This window comes from Lepidochelys kempii, chromosome 15 (genome assembly GCF_965140285.1).
Source record: "Lepidochelys kempii isolate rLepKem1 chromosome 15, rLepKem1.hap1, whole genome shotgun sequence".
NCBI lineage: Eukaryota > Metazoa > Chordata > Testudines > Cheloniidae > Lepidochelys > Lepidochelys kempii.
Genome location: NC_136394.1, coordinates 31,286,877 through 31,304,613, shown reverse-complemented (window position 1 = coordinate 31,304,613; position 17,737 = coordinate 31,286,877). Strand labels below are relative to the sequence as shown.

The 17,737-nt window shown below is 52.4% G+C and overlaps 2 protein-coding genes across 12 annotated transcripts in view; one reads left to right on the top strand and one right to left on the bottom strand.

Annotated features, from left to right (window-relative positions):
• The window catches only part of HPS4 (HPS4 biogenesis of lysosomal organelles complex 3 subunit 2), a 27,238-nt gene extending 12,165 nt beyond the window's left edge, over positions 1-15,073 (top strand). For 3 of the 4 annotated variants that reach the window (XM_078848936.1, XM_073312644.2, XM_073312643.2), the window contains exons 10-14: positions 178-274; positions 907-1,846; positions 5,215-5,347; positions 5,836-5,944; positions 8,212-15,073. In XM_078848936.1, the coding sequence (XP_078705062.1) occupies positions 178-274; positions 907-1,846; positions 5,215-5,347; positions 5,836-5,944; positions 8,212-8,383 (1,451 nt within the window). In that variant the 3' untranslated portion in view covers positions 8,384-15,073. The remainder of the gene's footprint in view (positions 1-177; positions 275-906; positions 1,847-5,214; positions 5,348-5,835; positions 5,945-8,211) is intronic. The other variant, XM_078848937.1, reaches the window with a different exon arrangement.
• The window catches only part of LOC140898606 (aspartate beta-hydroxylase domain-containing protein 2), a 49,120-nt gene that overhangs the window by 19,872 nt on the left and 11,511 nt on the right, over positions 1-17,737 (bottom strand). Inside the window, exon 4 of one of the 8 annotated variants that reach the window (XM_078848943.1) lies at positions 13,894-16,664. The exons of 5 other annotated variants lie outside the window; for them this stretch is intronic. In XM_078848943.1, coding sequence (XP_078705069.1) covers positions 16,555-16,664 — 110 coding nt within the window. In that variant the 3' untranslated portion in view covers positions 13,894-16,554. Of the gene's footprint in view, positions 1-13,893 lie in introns of those variants that run through there. 2 more of the 8 variants (XM_078848942.1, XM_078848944.1) reach the window with 2 other exon arrangements.

Genomic DNA, 17,737 nt, shown 5'->3' with positions numbered 1-17,737 from the left:
TGATCAGGAAAAGGCTGCCTGGTTAGTCCTGTGCCATAGCCTGCACAACCAGGCTGCAGGCCTTGGCCAGAGGCCACCTTCCTCTCCTCCTCCAGGAGGTCTTTGCACTGATGGAATCTGGTGTCTGTACAAACATTTTAATTCTCGCTGGGTCTGTGTGTGGTTTTGCTCTCGCAGATCCCGCATTGCCTCAGGATGTCTGCATTCTCCCAGTTTCCCTAATGGACGGTGAAGCCACAGCACTCCGAGACTTTCCAGTAGAGTGGATGACTAGGTAGGAAGTGAATTTGTGATGCAGCAAAGGGTCTTCTCAGCAGCTGAGACCATCCTACTGCAGAGCCAGGGCTCACTAGCTTCTGCTGCCATCTTCCCTAAGAATAACAAGAGCCCCAAATAAGGGGGTACTGTCGAGTTGTTAAAACTACCATCGTCTGATGCTTGTTGGGCTGGATAGCTCTAACTGGCTGGACTCCACCCTCTGAGGAAAGGGCTTGAGCTGCTCTCTGCTGCTGTACTCTATGTAAAGCAAAACCACCTCCCCACCTCAGACTGACTGGCTGGCTGTGCTGTCACCTCTCGGCCCACTGTGCTCTGAGTGAAGCCTCTGTGCTTTGTGCTTGAGTGTAAGGCAGCCGCATTCCCAGGGCAGGTGATGGGACTGTACTGCTCTGCAAGTCCCTCACTCTCCACCTAACCTTACAGTGAGGATCCTAGAGGTTCGAGGTGGGCACAGCCTATGAGATCAGCCAGCCCCTCCGTTACTGGGGCAGGATTTAATCTCCGACGGAGGGTGGATCAGGTTTTGAACAGGAGACGGTGGTTTGTTTTTCTGATCGTTCCTGGCCCGATTCCCCAAGTGACTGCTACTTACTGGTTAACCGAGTGTCTAATCTTGTCTCCTGTTAGGTTGCCCACATCTCCAGCAAACCCTAAAGGATCTAAGATCACCCTCCACTCACGGGCATTCTTGGATTCAGCCCGGGTTGATGAAGCCCGAGGCCAGCATGGCCTTGTGGTGAGAGAGCCCCCCCCACAGGCCTGGTGCGCTGCCAAAGCAAAAGATGCTCTGAATCCCCCAGATGGAGCACTGAGCAGCCCAGGCAGCAAAAGCCCGGTGTTGAGTTCTACCCCGCTGAAACCATCCCCTCTGTTGCAGAGAGAGCTGGGAGCCCTGCCCAGCAGTTCCAAACTGCCCGCTGCAGAGCACGCTCGAGACACAAGTGCGGCCCTGGGGTCCTCTGACTTTCCAAAGCCTTGTGCCCTGGGGCAGGAAGGTCGAAGCACTACGGAACCTGTAACCAGCTCTAACACTAGTGAGCGGATGAAGTCTGAATGCTGCAGCCTCCAGAGGCGTCACACAGCCAGTGGCAGCCACTCCACCTGCTGTCCTTCCAAAAAGATGACGACAAGCCGCTCAAGCAAACGTGACAATCTGTCGAGTGTAGACTGTCAAGACACTAGCAGCCAAAACAGAACCTTCAAAAGAGGAGATGGAGCAACCAGGGATGACGCTTCTGGGCAGGAGCCTCTGCCCGGTGCCGTACAGTTGGGGAAGAAGTTCCCTGCTGAAGATTGTGGTAGGAACCAGTTTCCTGTTGCTGAAGTCCAGGAGAGCCTACGCAGTGGCATTGCAGAAGGCCCAGGCTCTCCCAAGAGCAGAGAGAACAGTTTGCCTTCACAAGTAACTACTGGGATGGACTGTCTAGCAGCAGTAGATTGCACAGTGTCGGGCAATCAGGCCAAGCTGGTTAAGATGATCTTGTATATTCACAGAATTAAAGGGTTAGTGCTCTTGCTGCTGGCGGAGGAGCAGTTTAAGGATGACCAGGGGTCCATTGAAGATGTGGTAAGTAAGAAAAAGGTCGCCTTTTTAAATTAGGAAATGTTTCTTACACTTCCTGTCTTGTGGCAGTGTGGATGGTGGCCAGTCCTGAAGAATGGGAGTTGGACTCCTGAATCCTGTTCCCAGCTCTCCCATCGGTTGCTCTGTGACCTTGGAGACGAGTCCCTTTACCTCCATGTGCTTCAGCTTCCTCCAGCCTACCTCACAAGGGTCTAGACCTTCGTTAATTAGTGTTTATAGATGAGCAAAGTATGAATGTTGCTGTGACTGAGTAGTTGTAACCTCTGACTAAATAGCCAGCCCTACTCCAGTGTCCCAAGCAGAGTTCACAGGGTGGCTCGTGCAGGATTCCTGGTCTGTGCTCCCCTGGAGGGTTTAACCACATGCCAAGTGCTCACGCAGGCAGAGCAGCAGCAGAGAGCTAGCCCTGCTTCTGAAGTTTAATTCCAACCTTCCACGTTACCGCTTGTGACTCCAGAGATACCAGTGAGTTGTGTGTCTGGCGGCAAGTCCATCGAAAAAGAAACAGTGTTTGAATGCGTGGCTGCTCACAGCCCCATGCAGCTGGCTTCCTTACCCATGGGGCCTGGCAGGTTGGTGTCATTCTACCGGGGAGCTGTGGCATGTGATCAGAGGGCATCATGAGGGCACTCGGCGTCACAAGGTGGGGTACCAGAACCCAGTGCTAATGCCTTTCTTGCTCCCTCTGCTGGCTTTGGTTAGTGTGCAGCGTCCAGTGGTGCTATGCAGTGAAATGCTCTGGGCTGCTGGGGAAGGACACACCAGCTGATGCCATTTCCCTAAGGCATTAGAGTTTGCAGAGCTAACATCCAGGCTGGGCTGCTCCCTTCCTCAGGGACCTTGCCCATGAGTAATACCCTCATTTCTTTAGCTATCAGACTCAAGCCCAGACTGTTAAGCCAGCTCCCAGCATCCACTGCTGTTTTCATTCTGAATTGGGCAGGACTCTGAGCTGTGCTCAGTAAGATGCAGGACTTGTGACCTTCTGGCTGTCACCTTGTAAACAGGGGTGCCCCCTCAGTGCAGTAAATGAGGAGTGACTCACTAAGAAAGGGACATGCTGGAAAACCAGCCAAGTGGTTGGCAAGTGCAGTGCTAGCTTTCTCTGTCTCAGGCCAATTCCACCCCACCCATGGCACCTGGGCCCCGCTTCTGATTCCCATTTGCCGGGGGTGCTGTGGCTCTGCAAGCTGGTACTGCGGTTCTGCAGATGGCTCTGAGGGAGTGTGTGTTCACCAGCTCTGCAATGCCTGATCATCTCCTGCTTGGCCACAACCCGGCTGGCTGGAGACCTCTGTCTGCTCCACCCTGCCTTCTGGTCTGTTTGTCTCGCTCTTCAGTGAGAGAACAGCTGAAAGGGAAATCTGGCCCAGCTAACCCTGCCAGTTTGTGCCTTGTTTTTAAATTGCCACTTGCTAGCTGAAGAGACACCTGGCCCACTTCTCCCCTTGGAGTCCATGCAAAAATTCCTAAAGCAAGAGATGGGGCCCATGTGGGGTCCAAAGTGCTTTACCCACAGCATTAGAGCCTGTGATTGAGTGGGAGGCATCGAATAATCAGTATCCCCATATGCACTGTTTAAGCTGGGTGGGTTGCATTTCTGTTGGGCAGTAAATACGGACGAGTCCCTTTCCCTTTCTGGCTCTCCTGCAGTACCGCACTGCTATTATGGTTGGGTGGCGGATGTTGTAGAGAGCTGTTCACCAAAGCTCTTCCTGTTGGAGTTGAATCTTTTAAACACTGGGTCTGATCTTAAGCTTTGCAGTTGCAAGAGCTTGTTTTTACACTGCCTAAATTTTGGGCCAGACCTGACGTGACGGAGTCCCTTTGGCTGGACACTTCCTCTAGGTGCAGGATACTTGTTGGTCCCTGATGGCAGACACACACCCTCCCAGCTGTTGTTTTAGGTGGGATTGTGGTCTAGCAGTTACAGCAGGGGACTGTCAGTCAGCACTCCTGGGTCCTAGCGTTGGCTCCATCACCCTCTCTGACCTTTGGCAAACCACTCAGCCTCTCTGTACTGTTTATCCATCTGTATAATAGACTAACCGCCAGCTCCCAGGGGCAGGAAGGCTGAATGAATGAATGCGTGTATAGCTCTGTGAGGCCTTTGAATGCAGACACCAGAGAAGGCCAGGGCATTCTAATCACGTAGCTTGAATAGGCACAGGAAGTGCGAACCATCCCATTTCAGTGGGAGGGTGTTTCTGTGACACAGACCCTCAGGGCAGAGCAGAAATTGTCATGCAAGGTCTGTCTCTGTGCAGACAATTGGAAGCATCTTTGGATTTATCCCTTCATTCTGTTGTACAGAAAAGAGAACCTGTTCTGAGACCAGCAGGGTCATGAGTAGAGTTGGTATCACCAGCATGGTGAATTGAGGCTTAATCCTCCCTGCAGCTGAGGAAAGAACAGGGATAGCCTTGGGGATTAGAAAACTAACCTTCCTAGCATTTGACAGGCAGCAGACTGCAGTGGGAGATCTTGTCCACCCGGCCTCATCCAGGCAGTTCAGCCTGTCTGGGCACCCCACTGTAGTAAGAGACAAAGAGGTCCTCCTGTGTCTTGTTGGGCAGCAGTCCCATCGGCTAATGCCCAGTCTGAGGCAGTGTGTTCTTGGGATCAATTGTAGCCTGTGAGTTATTTGTAGAGGATCTTCGTCTGGGGTGCTGTGGTTTGAATGGAGTCAGGGGCAGAAGGGCTGTTTCCACAAGCCCATCCAGCTCAGTGGGAGGAGGGTTAAAACCCCCTTTGAAGCTGTGAAAAGCTCCGTTGTCTGGAGGGAGAGTGGGGGCAGTGGGACACCCAGGGGCAGGGTGCATCTACCACCTGGCTTCTGCAATTAAACACAATTCAACTGTATTACACTGTAACCCACCTAACACTAATTTTCAGTTACAGAAGCAAGTGGCTTCTGCCATCCCAGTAATCAACAGGCTATTCGGTTACTGCTACAAAAAGTAGCAGACAGTGCCTTCTGAAAATGGGAGCCCCATAGAGAAGCACTGGAAGGTAGTAAAGTCACTGAGTCTTGCATCCTCCCATTGGTGAATTGCAATTGGTGCTTGAAAGGCCCTTTTCCCACAGTGGTGTCCTTTGCCAAACCCCTTGTGTCACTGACTTGTGGGCCAATGAATGGACGGAGATCCACCAATTAATACCAAACAGCCTTGAGGTGATAACGCTTCCAGGGGTTGGCAACCTGGGCTGGATTAGACCCAGCATTTCGGTCCTTCTCGCCGTCCCTGGGGTCGTTTGCGTGTCATCCATGTTTGTTGTCCGGGCGGGTTACAGCCCTTGTTAAACAGGGAAATCCGCTCTGATGCACGTTTGTGTTGCACTGTTTGCAGTATCACAGCAGTCTGGCTTCTCTCAATGGCCTGGAGGTTCACCTGAAGGAGACTTTCCCGAAAGACCATTCCTCTGCAGCCAAAGCCACCTACAGCTTTACTCACTATGACTGCATTCAGAACGTACTCACAGGTGAGGGCTTGTCTTCTTGGTTCTAGGGCTTGCTGTTTTGCAGTACACCCAGAAGAGGAGTTAGACAGGAGAACGAGCTTTGCTTTAAGTTTCATGCGTTAAGATCTCATGCTCCAGACATTTGCCTGAAACACTGTTTGCAGTTAGCACAGCCCCGGCTCATCCATCCTTCCTTCAGAAACGGCCTGGGCTCCTGCTGGGTTTAAGATCCCGCTGGCAAAAGGCTCCACCCTGTCGAGCCTCTTGGATCATAGTCTCTTCAGGAAATTACTTTGGCTTTATATTTGTGCAGTGCTTGAGGACTCTGTGAGCCAATAACATACCTTCATCCCCATCATGCCAGCTTTGAGTCACACGGGGTGTTCCTTTGGCTCTATTCTCCGACCGCCCCAGCAGGGTGCAGAAATCCAGCATCCTCTCCTGCTGACCCAGCTGGGGCAAACTACCCTGCACAGGCAGCTTCCTAACCTATCCCTCCTCCTCTGCAGCAAACCTGCCCCAGGTACTGGGCGCTCAGGATCAGCACTTCCTGAGAGCTGCTAGTCTCATCCACTCTGACTTCAACCAGCTCCCGACTGCTTCTGAAATGACAATCAGGTAAGGGCTGCCTGGCACCCCCTCCTCTCTTCAGCCATGGGAGCCGCTCACTTCCAGAGGTGATAGGGTGAGGAGGAGAGTGGGGAGCACTTCAGAACCCGCTTGCATTTTAGATGAGGAGCTTGAAGCTACTTGTCTGCAAGAGGTACAGTCGTGCTGGTTGGAAATCCCGGCCGACGAGCTCTGTGTAGGACCCAGGAGAGCCAGGCAAGGGAACCTTACAAACTCTGTTCTAAGGCTCATTGTGTTCTGCACACTCTATAATCCTAGAGCTGCCTCTCACCAAAGGCCAGTCAGCTCAACTCATTTCCTGATGTTCAGTAATTAAACACAGGCCATTTGATTTGCTGCCCACAAGTAGGGCTGGGTGCTGTGTATCTGGGCCTGATCTTCCTAGCAGAGTGAGTAGTGCCAAGGGTTTGGATGAAGACGTACTGCTAGAATGTTGCCAATTCCTGGCACCATAAGGTTCTAAGCTACAGCTTTAAATATAGCTCTTCCTAGTAAACTTGTGTCTTGGCTTAGAGCCAAAGGCGCCGGAAATTGGCAGTCTAGTTTTGTTTTCTTGCATGGCTTGTTGGGTTGGAAACAAGCTGTAATGTGTCTGACAAACTAAATTCTGATGCTGCAAGCCAGATGGTCTTATCGCAGTCAGAGCCTTTCCTATTGTCACGGTCACTGCCTCCACCCCGTTCCTTTAACTGATCCCAAGGAACTGGTTCCGTTTGTATCCACACCAGCTGCTTGGCCTTCACAGCCATGCCTGCACTTCCATGGCTACTCTGCTGCCTTATCATGTTAGCGTTCAGGCGTCCTGGGAAACTCTGAGCAGCTCTCCCTCGCTGCCGTGCCCAGAGGGGATGCACGCAGTGACAGCAGGAGCACACGTAGCAGGAAGGAGGAGAATCCAGGCTATCTGTTTACACAGGCCTGGGTCCACACTGCAACAAACCAACCCCTGTGTATTAGATGGTTTTAGGCAGCAAACTGTGAGCCAGCCTAAGCCTCTGACGGGGGACCTGCTGTGAGCTGCCATGGCTGCTACCAGTGTGGTCAGTGCGTTAAGTTGATACACTGGCGAGGGGTCAGAGAAGAGCCATGAGAATGATGAAAGGGTTAGAAAACCTGTCTTCTAGTGATGGACTCAAGAAGCTCAATCTGCTTATCTTAACAAAGAGAAGGTGAAGGGGTGATTTGATCAGTCTGTAAGTACCTCTGGGGGTACAACAATAAGAATCCTCAGTGTAACAGCGAAAGGTAACACAATCCAGTGGCTGGAAGTTGAAGCTAGACAAAATCAGGCTGGGACTAGGGTGTAAATGTTTAGCAGTGAGAGTAATTCCCCACTGAACAATTCACCAAGTGAGAGTAGAGTCTCCATCACTGACTATGTTTAAATCAAGATTGGATGTCATCCTAAACGCTCTGCTCTAGGAATGATTTGGGGGCAGGTCTCTGGCCTGTGCTGTACAGGAGGTCAGACTAGATGGTCCAATGCTCCCTTCTGGCCTCTGAATCCAGGACTCTATTATTGTGGGGACAGCATGCATAGAGAGAGACATCATTAGCTGGCTACAGACCCCATGGAGAGAGGGGCTGCCACCTAAAACTGGCTGGCTGAGCTGTCCTGCTAGAGTTTGACGTGCAGGTGTGAGTCAGATCAGCCTTGGGGCACAGTGTCCCCTGGAACAGCTGCTCGACATCTTCATGCTGGCAGCTCCCTGCTTCACGGGTACTGTGGGGGGAGCCACTCCCAGCCAGCAATAGGGACTCTGCCTCCTCCAAAGTAGGAGGCTGATACATGTGCAGAGTGTTTATCCATCAGCCCTTGGTGTCCTAGGTTTGCCTACCAGCTAGCCAAGTGAATGCTTAGGAGGGTGAATATCTGGTGTAGCTGTGGCAGTGGAAGGGTTAATCCCAGCTGACTGGGTGGGTTGGGGAGGGGAGGTGGGTCTTTTCTGGGAGGAGATCAAGACCTGTCTGATGGTGGGGCACCTTGTCAGCCTTTTGTTTTCCCAGGGTTTAGTACATGACATGTGTTGCTCACGCTGTCAGACATAGGTGCACCCTGTTCTTATGAAGTGGTCCAGCAGGAGGAGAGCCAGTTGGGGTGCCCATGCCTCTGAGAGCACCCTTTATTCTAGTCCTTGGAGCTGGCAGTTTAGTGTCACGCTCCCATGTGTTCTAATGGAACTTGCGAAGACCATCAGGGTGCTTATTTCTGTCTCCCAGAGCCCTGACCTTTGCTTTCCTTCCTGCCCCAATAGGAACGCCTCCACTGCCGTCTATGCCTGCCAGAACCTGGTCCAGGAAACGTACTTCCAGCAGCTGGCTGCTCCACTGCGCAACTCAGGGGTTCCCAACCCTCATGACAGTGCGTTCAGCTTACCAGGCAAGGCCAAACAAAAGCTGCTGAAGCACGGGGTGAATCTACTCTGAGCGTGGTTTGACCACCTGGAATGGCCTGTCCAAATCCAAGGCAGAAGAAGCTCTGTCTCTAATAAGCTAAAATGCCAGGACTTTTATTCCATGCCAGCTGCTCTTTAAAGAACTTGGGGGCACAAAGCTTTATTTGCGTGTCGTATCCTTGGTTGGTTAAACAGTGCATAACCTGGAGCCGCTGAGTGCTTTGCCCTTGGGATGGTGTTCTGTATTGCCAGGTAACCCAGCATGCTGTGTGCTTGCTATGGGGCCACTTTGCATTGTCGAGGTCTAGTATGGTAGGAAATGGTGACTGTTTCCAAAGAATCAAGGAGGCAGATTTCACTGGCACAGTGCTGCTCAGGACTCACTGCTGATGCACCTGGCGTGCCTTGACTGAAAGCGAACAATTTGCTTGCTCTCAGTTGCACAGGGTGACGGGTTGCTGTGCAAAACCTGCTTTGTGAGCGGTCTGTCGCTGATTCTCGCTGTGGAATTCCTGTGCCTACGCTCCTAGTCAGTCAGACTTCGAATTATTTACACCTCTGGAGCTACAGAAATGATCCCATCACCAGGTAGTGCCTCACCTTGAATTAACAGTGCTCTGCATATTGTCAGACTAACAGGAATAGAAGGAGAACTAACAACTGTCTTGCAGTAATACGAAGCACTTAGGTTTTTATCACAGCAATGTCTGGGAGGTCTCCTAGTCCCTCCATCTGTCTACAGCATTCCTTACTTTGGTGAGCTGCTTAACACTGGCCTTCCAAACTGCCCACCAAGAGCAGAAAACCACTGTAACCTGTTGTCTCCCCGCAGCATCCCTGCCTTTCATGAGTGCCATTACGATATCCATATACAGGCCTGAACACACTGTGCTCACAGCCTGTGGTGCAGGGCCCGGGCCTGTGCTGTATCTGCACCCAGATCTTCGGTCTGTCTCCCACTCCTCCTATGGAGACACTTTTACTGCCAAAGCTGACCTTACCTCCTTGCTTTCTTGCTACCCTGGATTCAGCTCTACTGTATTTGCAGAGCCCATTAGCTGATCACACAAAAAAGCTTTACAGCTCCTCACAGCTGCCATCTTTGCTGAAACAAACTGAATTTCATTTTTGGCAACTTTATGGATTGCATCAGATTAGCAATTAAGGCAGCGTAGACCTGAGCCAGGTGATTGATACCTGTCATCTCTCTGAGACCATTTTGTGTATTTCACAGATTGCAGCTGCTCTGTGTATGACCATCTATGTGGCAGTTGAAATAAAGTAAAATAAAGAGGAGTCCACAGGACTCATCCATTCACTACTAGTCAGAAATGATAGAGTCCTATTTATTGCACGATCCTCTCACTTGTGACTTCTAACACTGGGGGCTGGCTGGCTGACCAGTGGGCTCCCACAGTACCATGTGTATCCAGCGCTGCACTCCCGTTCTGTGCAAGTTAATTAGGTGCAGTTCAGTGGCGTGTCTCCACTGCTTAGACACCACCCAAAATCACCCTTTGGTGGCCTTTCCTCTTGAAGGCGTGGCAGAGGAGTGTGGGCAGCCCAGCACTGTATGGCAGTGGGAGAGGACAGAGGTGTTACTGGCCTGGTGTGGGCTGCAGGGCAGGACTGAGGTGCAGGAGCAGAGCTGTGCTGGGAACCTTGCTCTGGCCAGTGCTGTTTGCTGTCTTCCCCCTCTGAGCTGGGTAGGTAAATGCTGCCCTAGTGACTCTCATCCCAGGCTCTGGCTCTGCTAGAACAATCATGGTTTCCAGTGGGGTCCCCACCCCATTTTCATTGTTGTCTGTTTACAGGGCATCTTTGTGCAGGCCTTAGCGGGGTGGCTCAGTGAGCTCAAGGAAGATTCAGCTCCTGGCTTGCTGGGTGTGGTGGAGTCTGGCCCCCACTTTGTCAGCAGAAAAGCATTTCAGCAGACAGGAGGGCAGCCAGCTAAGTGTGGCCAGGCTTCTCTGCTCCAAACGCTGCCAAGCTCCCCACGAATGCTGGTCCAGTAGCTGAGAGTTGTAGTGGTAAGTGCCCTGTGTAGAAATGTAAGCAGCAGCTAGTCTGCTGTGGTTCCTGGCATGAGCTGAAAAGCTGATCTTCCGCATGCAGCGACAACTGATGTGAAAAATCGGCACAGTGCCACGGCACTGCTCCCTGCACTGCAACCAGCTTGCATATTGTTCATGTCCTGGAGCCAGAAAGAGCACACTCCACCCTGCAGGTGAGCAAGGAATCCTGTCCCTGTCTCTGCCCTAGTGCAGTGGGCAGTGTTCTCGGACATTCTGGCCCAGGGGCTGCTGCCTGTACTTAGCCAGATGGTGTCCTGACGCCATGCAGACATTGGTTGCTGTGGGTCTTTCCACAGCCTTGCTGCTCCCCAGCAAAGTAGCCAGATTTTCTCTGAGGCAGGGAAGTCTCGGAGTCTGGCCGAAGCAGCTGTGTGACAACAAGCTGAGCTGCTAGGGGCTGCCGGAATACTCCCTCGTGCCCCCAGCGTGTTACAGGGAGATTATGCAGCCTCCCACCCTGGGAGCTTTGATCAGTGGGTGACTGAGATCTGTGAAGAGCAAGGGAACGACGCCCCCGTGAGGGGCTGTGTAAAAGGCCTGAGTAGGGACAGACGCTAGGTAGCTCTTCGTAGACTCATAGACTTTAAGGTCAGAAGGGACCATTATGATCATCGAGTCTGACCTGCACAACGCAGGCAACAGAATCTCACCCACCCACTCCTGCGATAAACCTGTCACCTATGTCTGAGCTACTGAAGTCCTCAACTCGTGGTTTAAAGACTTTGTGGTGCAGAGAATCCTCTAGCAAGTGACCTATGCCCCATGCTACAGAGGAAAGTGGAAAAACCCCCAGGGCCTCTGCCAATCTGCCCTGGAGGAAAATTCCTTCCCGACCCCAAATATGGTGATCAGCTGAACCCTGAGCATGTGGGCAAGACTCACCAGCCAGACACCTGGGAAAGAATTCTCTGTAGTAACTCAGATCCCACCCCATCGAACATCCCATCACAGGCCATTGGACACATCTAATAGAATCCTAGACTTTACGGTCCGAAGGTCATTATGATCATCTAGTAATGAAGCAGAAAGTAAATACACAAATTTGCTGTCTTCAGAAATCGTCTGCTACAAGCTGCTGTGCCATCTGTCAGCCACGCTCCCAGCTGCGATGCCCTTGTTTTCCGTTACTCCTTACGTCTGGACAGTGAGGCCCATCCCAGGCATGTGATTATGGAGAGGGCATTTGTCTCAGGAGCAGCCCAAGGCTGGGTCGTGTCGTGTTGGAGTTTGTTGTGCTTCGAGAGAACAGTGGTGTTAAAAAGAACCCCTAAAAAGCGGCCGCTGTGAGGGCAGAGCGGGTCCGAGTGCATCGCAGCCTGGGAGCCCTGCTACCACGCCTGGCGCCTCCGGAGCCAAGTGACGTGTGGGACTAGTTGCCTATGTGCTTTTGATCATTTACTCTTCAGTCGCAGATGCTTGACCAGCAATGCGGCGAGCTGCTTCCTCAGACTTCCCCTACCCAAGGCCACTGATGGACTTGGAGCAGGGGGCTGGACATGCTTCCCCAGATCGTTTTGGGAAACCCTTCCCTGCAAGCTGGTGGCCCTTTCTCTGAGCGGGGAGAACAGAAATCGGGGCAGCTGGCAAGTTTCCCCCATCTTCTAGCTCTGCATCTGCAGCTGACTGCGCTTGTGGCTGTCGCTGAGATGCTCCGCTCCGCTTCAGGCACGTGCCCTGGTGTTGCTGTAAGTCATGGGCTGTGGCATCTGGGTCCTACCCAAATGGGAGCTGACTAGCTACACACCACAGTGGCTTGGCCTTCAGAAGAGGCTGTGAGAGGGTACGTCGCTCTGGGTGTCATGTGGCAGGGTGAGGCAAGCCATGGGCTCTTGGCTCTCCGAATGGTAATATGCAGTGCCCAGGGGTCAGGCACTGTATAAATGAGTGTGATGTGCTCTTGGTAGAATGAGATGGGCTTGGTTTGGGTCCTTGCCCCTTGGGGAGTGGGCTCAGTCTGCAGCCTTTCTCCTGGCCCGCTCTGCAGCTCAGACACAAGGAGCAGTGGAACCTGTCTAGGGAGCTAGGCCCGTCCCTTGCCTAGAGAACTAAAATGCATGTCCCGGGTGGCTTCAGTGGGTCAAGTGGTCAGTGATGCAGTGAGGGGATGTGACTTTCCACAGTCACACAGCAGGTGAGTGGAAGTCAGGAGATTTGGCATTCACTCTAACCACTGGATCTCAGTGCCTCTCTGAGCCATCTTCTTGCTCTGCCAGTTCACAGCACAGTACCTGGGCTACAGTTTACATCGACTTCAGGGCCTGTGGACTTCACGGCTGGTTTCCAACAGGCATGGTGTTGGGTCTAGTCTGTGCAATTGACAGGACAGCCAGGGCTGGTGCACATCTGAGTTATTAAATTTAACAGGCACAGGCAGACTTGCCAGTGATGTCTCTGAGTGTGCATCAGCCCTGCTGGATTCCAGTTGGGTAACTGCGTTCTGCCTCCCTCTGCTCTTCCTGCGGTGTCAGGTGGATACTGGTACTTGTATTGGTGGTGAATAGCTCGATATAGTGGATGCTGTGGAAATACCCAGGGAATCCTGAATAGTCTCATCCGATGTGGTGGTGTGCTGCTCTGTGTTCTACCCTAGAGCTGGCTGCATTTTGGATTACAACGATTCTCGTGTCTGTTCAGACCTTTTGGGGCAGAGGCGTTGGGTGACTGTTGAAGCAGAGCTGCTGTTCACCCTCACTGTACTGCTGGTTAAGCTTCCCTGTACCTGGCCATTTTCAGCCTTGAGTGTGTATCGCCATAGTTCTGCCAGGGTCTCATTCCAGCTGGGCGTAATAGCTCTCTGAGCTGGGGGGTTGGGGGGTAGCAGGGGGTGCTGGATTGTACCATGGCTGCCCAGGGAGCTCACACAGCTCTAAGTGGGCACTGCTGATGTGGCACTTTTAGCTGTGGCAGCCACGTACAGGTGGGCCCTCCACACGGGCAGCTCTGTCCTGAGCCCCAGGTCCTGGCACAGGCTGCCCAGCCAGCGCAAACACGAGACCTGTGAAAGCGAATACTGGGTGCTCACGGCTGCCCAGCTAGGCACGAATGACCAGGTTCGAGCTGAGCTGTGGATAGTGCCCAGTCGTGTCAAGCTGATTACAAGCTTCCCCAGCAATCTGAGGGCCTTGGGGCAGCTGACTGTGGGTGGAGCCCACTCATGCTCCTCCATCACGCACAGGGCGGGGTAACGGCTTGCATTTGGGGAATAAGTGCTGTGGGGGGTAGTAGGGAGGGGAGCAGGGCAGCCTCCCTGCAGCACATGCTCCCCAGCAGAAGATTCTGGGGTCTCCCAGCATTTGCTCCTGAGAGTCACTGTGGCTCGCAGTGCTGGTTTGGGGAAGGCTGAGGCAGCCCCAGCTCCAGGAGTTCAGAGGGCGACACGCTCTGAGTGTGTCTGGGCTGGTGCGCGGGGGGTGTCCTGCCAGAGGATAACCAGGTGCAAATGAGCTCCGATGAGCTGGGGCAGAAGCAGTGAAACAAGATTTATTTACTGCAATACACTGAATTACAGAGCAATAAATCTGCTTCTTGCCCTGGGCCCTGCTGCCATTTCCCACAGCCCCCCGAGGGAATTCCGGGGGCAGGCTGCGTTGGTGCTGTCCTGCTTCACACGCACATGCCTGTCCTGGCACTTAACTAGCATCGCACTGGGCTTCACGGCCACGGGGTGCTGGCAGCGGGATCTGACGCTGCATGTGGTGGTCTTGCGCCACAGCATGTCGAGGAGGGGAGCTGCGCTGGCCCTGCCAGGAACAGCAACCCCCCCTTGTGACTGCCCCTACGGCCATGTTCTTACCCTTGCCGACATCCTGCATGTGGAAGGGTTGCAGTCAAACATCAGCTCTCTTCTGCACTGATGGGGTGGGGCGGTTGGAGATTTTCTGGCTCTTCCAAAAACCAACTTCTCTGAAACAATTGGTGCTAATCTGAACAGTTCTGTGCCAATCATTGGCATCTGGTCTTAGAACCAGCATGCTGAAGGGTGTCTGCTCTCACCTGGCACACCTCCCATGGAGCTGCAGCGTTGGCCCTGCCCTGTGCTTTACAGCCCATGCTCCTCTTAGCAGTGTTCGGTATTGAACTAAACCAGTCTGTTTCTTCTGTCCTCTGCCTGACAGCTGCTCTGTCCTCTTTACAGCCTCTCAGTATAGGTCTAGCCCTGCATGGTGGCCTTTTCTCAGTCCTAGCCACACCTGCTTCCCTGTAGTCTTTCCTCCTAGAGCTTCTGCTCCAAAGCTGGTCTTGCTGCTCTCCTTAGTACATTACCTCCCACCTGCCAGCCCTGCATGTAATGGGTGTCTTAGCAGGCCCAAGCTGGCAACATAGCAAGGATCCAAAGTCCCAGGTCTTTACTGCAAACCAGCCATCTCAGTGGCAAGTGGAGGAAATCCCCTACCCACACACACACAGCCTGTTCCATTTTTCACCACAACTGTTTATTGATAATCTTCCTTATGTACTGGTACAAATGGCACCAAACTGTAACACAGTTACTGTGTCAGCCTGCTTCCTTTGTAATTCTATCACAAAGTACTCAATGTGCGTAGAAATCATGCACGTTATGTATTCTTTTAAGAAGATATTTGTGTAAAAATACTTCATGTATTTGAAACTTCTGCCTTATCTTGCAATTTAATCACTGAAAAATCTGTGTAGAAAACTCATTTGAACTCCTCCAGCAGTTTCCCTTGTACATCATTCAGTAGTGAGTAATCCAGGGACCCTCATGGACTCATTTTCCTCCTCCAGCAGTTACCCATTATCACATTTGCTTTCTAGTCAGAACAGTAAGTACATTTGGCTGTATACATGACATGCTGTGTTACACATTATACACCTGACATTAGCTCTGTACTGAGACACACAGACAATTAGATACTCTCCAAGAAAAACACAGTTTAGCTGGTGGACACGACTCTTACAGGTAGGCAGATGGCTATTTCCCTTCTGCTCTAGAACTAGGCTAAGTTATTAAATACCACCTGCAGAGGGCAGTTTGACGCTCTACCATTCCATGCACTGAGAGAGAAGACTGAGAACCGGACACAGACCAACTTCCTTGGGTGCTTGGGCAACTCATGCGGTTACTCTCTACTTTCATACAACTCATCCCTTTGCCCCACTGCTGAGGCCCCAGTAGCTGGTGTGTATATCCCAGCCCAGGGCTCTGAAAGTGTAAGGTAACAGCTCTATGAGGGGTTTAGGCCAATTAACAAAAACCTTTGGTCAAACGTAAGGTTCAGGTTTTCTGTGTAACTCTCCTTAACAGCGTCTGCCTGGGGCTGAGCCCCTTGGTCACTAACAGCTCAGCTGAAAGCACCAGAAATGCTGTTTTGTGTGTTCACAGCCAATCTGACCAAGGGCTTGCGGCAGCAGGCTGAGGGACAGACACCTTCTGCTCAAATGCACTGGAGCCGTCATCCCAGCCCTAAGCATCCACCTGCCGTGCTATTCGCACACAGAAGGAAAATGTTTTTAAAAGCCTCTAGCCCCACAGCCCCAATGCCATGTGCTAGCACAGAGCTTGTGTTTGCAAAGCACCATCATGCTCTTCAGCTTCAGGTTTGCAACGGGTCTGAATGCTCTCTGCCCCAGAGCAGTTATTCTGCACAAAGGAGCAGGGAGACCACCATGCTCCTCGGCCATTTCCATCTGGCTGTCTGAGTTGTCCGCACGGTGACCGTAAACAGTGACAAAGACAGGCTGAGCACAGCACTTAGCTGACTTTTTTGTTTTTTTGGTGACCACAAGAAACGTTACATTATTACATTCAAACAAACACCCTTGATTTTGTTACTCTAATTCTGAACGCTGCAAACACAGTAGCAACATAACACATAGTACAGTGGCACCGCATCTATATCACAGAGTGAAAATAATGCACTCTCATGGCAGAAAGAAATCCCTGAAGCAATGATGGAAAGAAAGAGACTGTAAGTTAATGCAAGTTGGAAGCTTCCATTTACAATAACCCCGGAAAGGGGAAAACCCAACACTGTATGTGCTATGAGAAAGGTTTCCAGTGAGGCAGGCTTCCATGGGTGGAGATGGAACAGCAGCGGGGCTGCATGAGGCAAAGCCCGGTAGGCCAGCCACCTGCCCTCAAACCCACTATGGCAAAGAAGCACAATCATCGTCCTGGAGCAAAGATAAAATCAAGGGCTTGGCGCTCGGCAGCTGCAACATTCGGGTGCCACAAATCCACCATAAAGATCACACGAGGGCCCTCTTCGGGGGAACCTACACAGAATACAAGAGCCCCAGCCATGAGGCACGAGCAGGGTCCCTGTGCTGGCTTCAGGAACCCCCATGCACACATCTCCCTTCTCATGTGCTCAGAACAGCGACCTGGCAGGCAGCGGGGCTCTGCTCTTCTGACTAAGGCTGTCAGCACGCTGCCCTGCCCTGGGACAGAAACGAGCCTGGAGCCCGCCTGGGAAGTACTGCAGTGGCATTCACAGTGCAACAAGGAGGGCTCTGCCCCTGCCCCACAAGTCTGTACCACAGGGCCCCTAGCCCTGCCCGCCACCCCAGACCTTTGAGAGGGTCTTTCAGCCAGACGGAGCCCCAGAGCTTCAGGCTGATGGTTGTACAACGCCCCCCCCCCCACTCCGCAGGGGTAGGTACGTCAGCCACTTGTACAATGTCCAACGGTGCCACAGAACCATTGGGAACAGGACGTGAAACTCTGCCTGTCCATGGAACTACATAAGGCATGAATGAGGCAGCATGTAATGACCCCCTCTAGACTGTGGCCAGAACGCTGGGGAGAGGGGGGTGTCTATTCCATGGAGGCTTCTAGCACTGGGCCCCACTGTGTCCAACCCACAGGGACAGGAGTTATTTACTGACAGTTGGCCAGGCTCTCATCTGAAACAGAGCCCTGCCCGCAGCACAGTGCCCCCGCTCCTGCCCCAGGTGGTGGAGTGGTTCAGCATTTTCCCATAGCTGCAGGAGAGTTTATATGGGGAGCAGCACCCACTTTCCCCAAAGTACTCCCTGTGTAAAACAGCATGGCAGCTGTTCCTATGCCATCAACCACTCATACATGTTAATTCAGCAGAGCTCCCCTAAGTGAACCAGTAATGAGAAGCAGCTCTACCCAAGTGAAGGGAAAGGGACATAAAACAGGTACAGGGCTCCTATCCCTTCCCCTGGGGCTGTGAGCAGCATGAGCACGAACCAGGCCCGAGCAAGGGGAAGACAGTTGCAGCAGCAGACCCAGCCGTATTTCCTGCTGCACCAGCCCAAAGTCAGAGGGGAGGAGTCAGAGGGCATCTGACCCGAGGAGGAGATGGATTCAGCAGGAACAC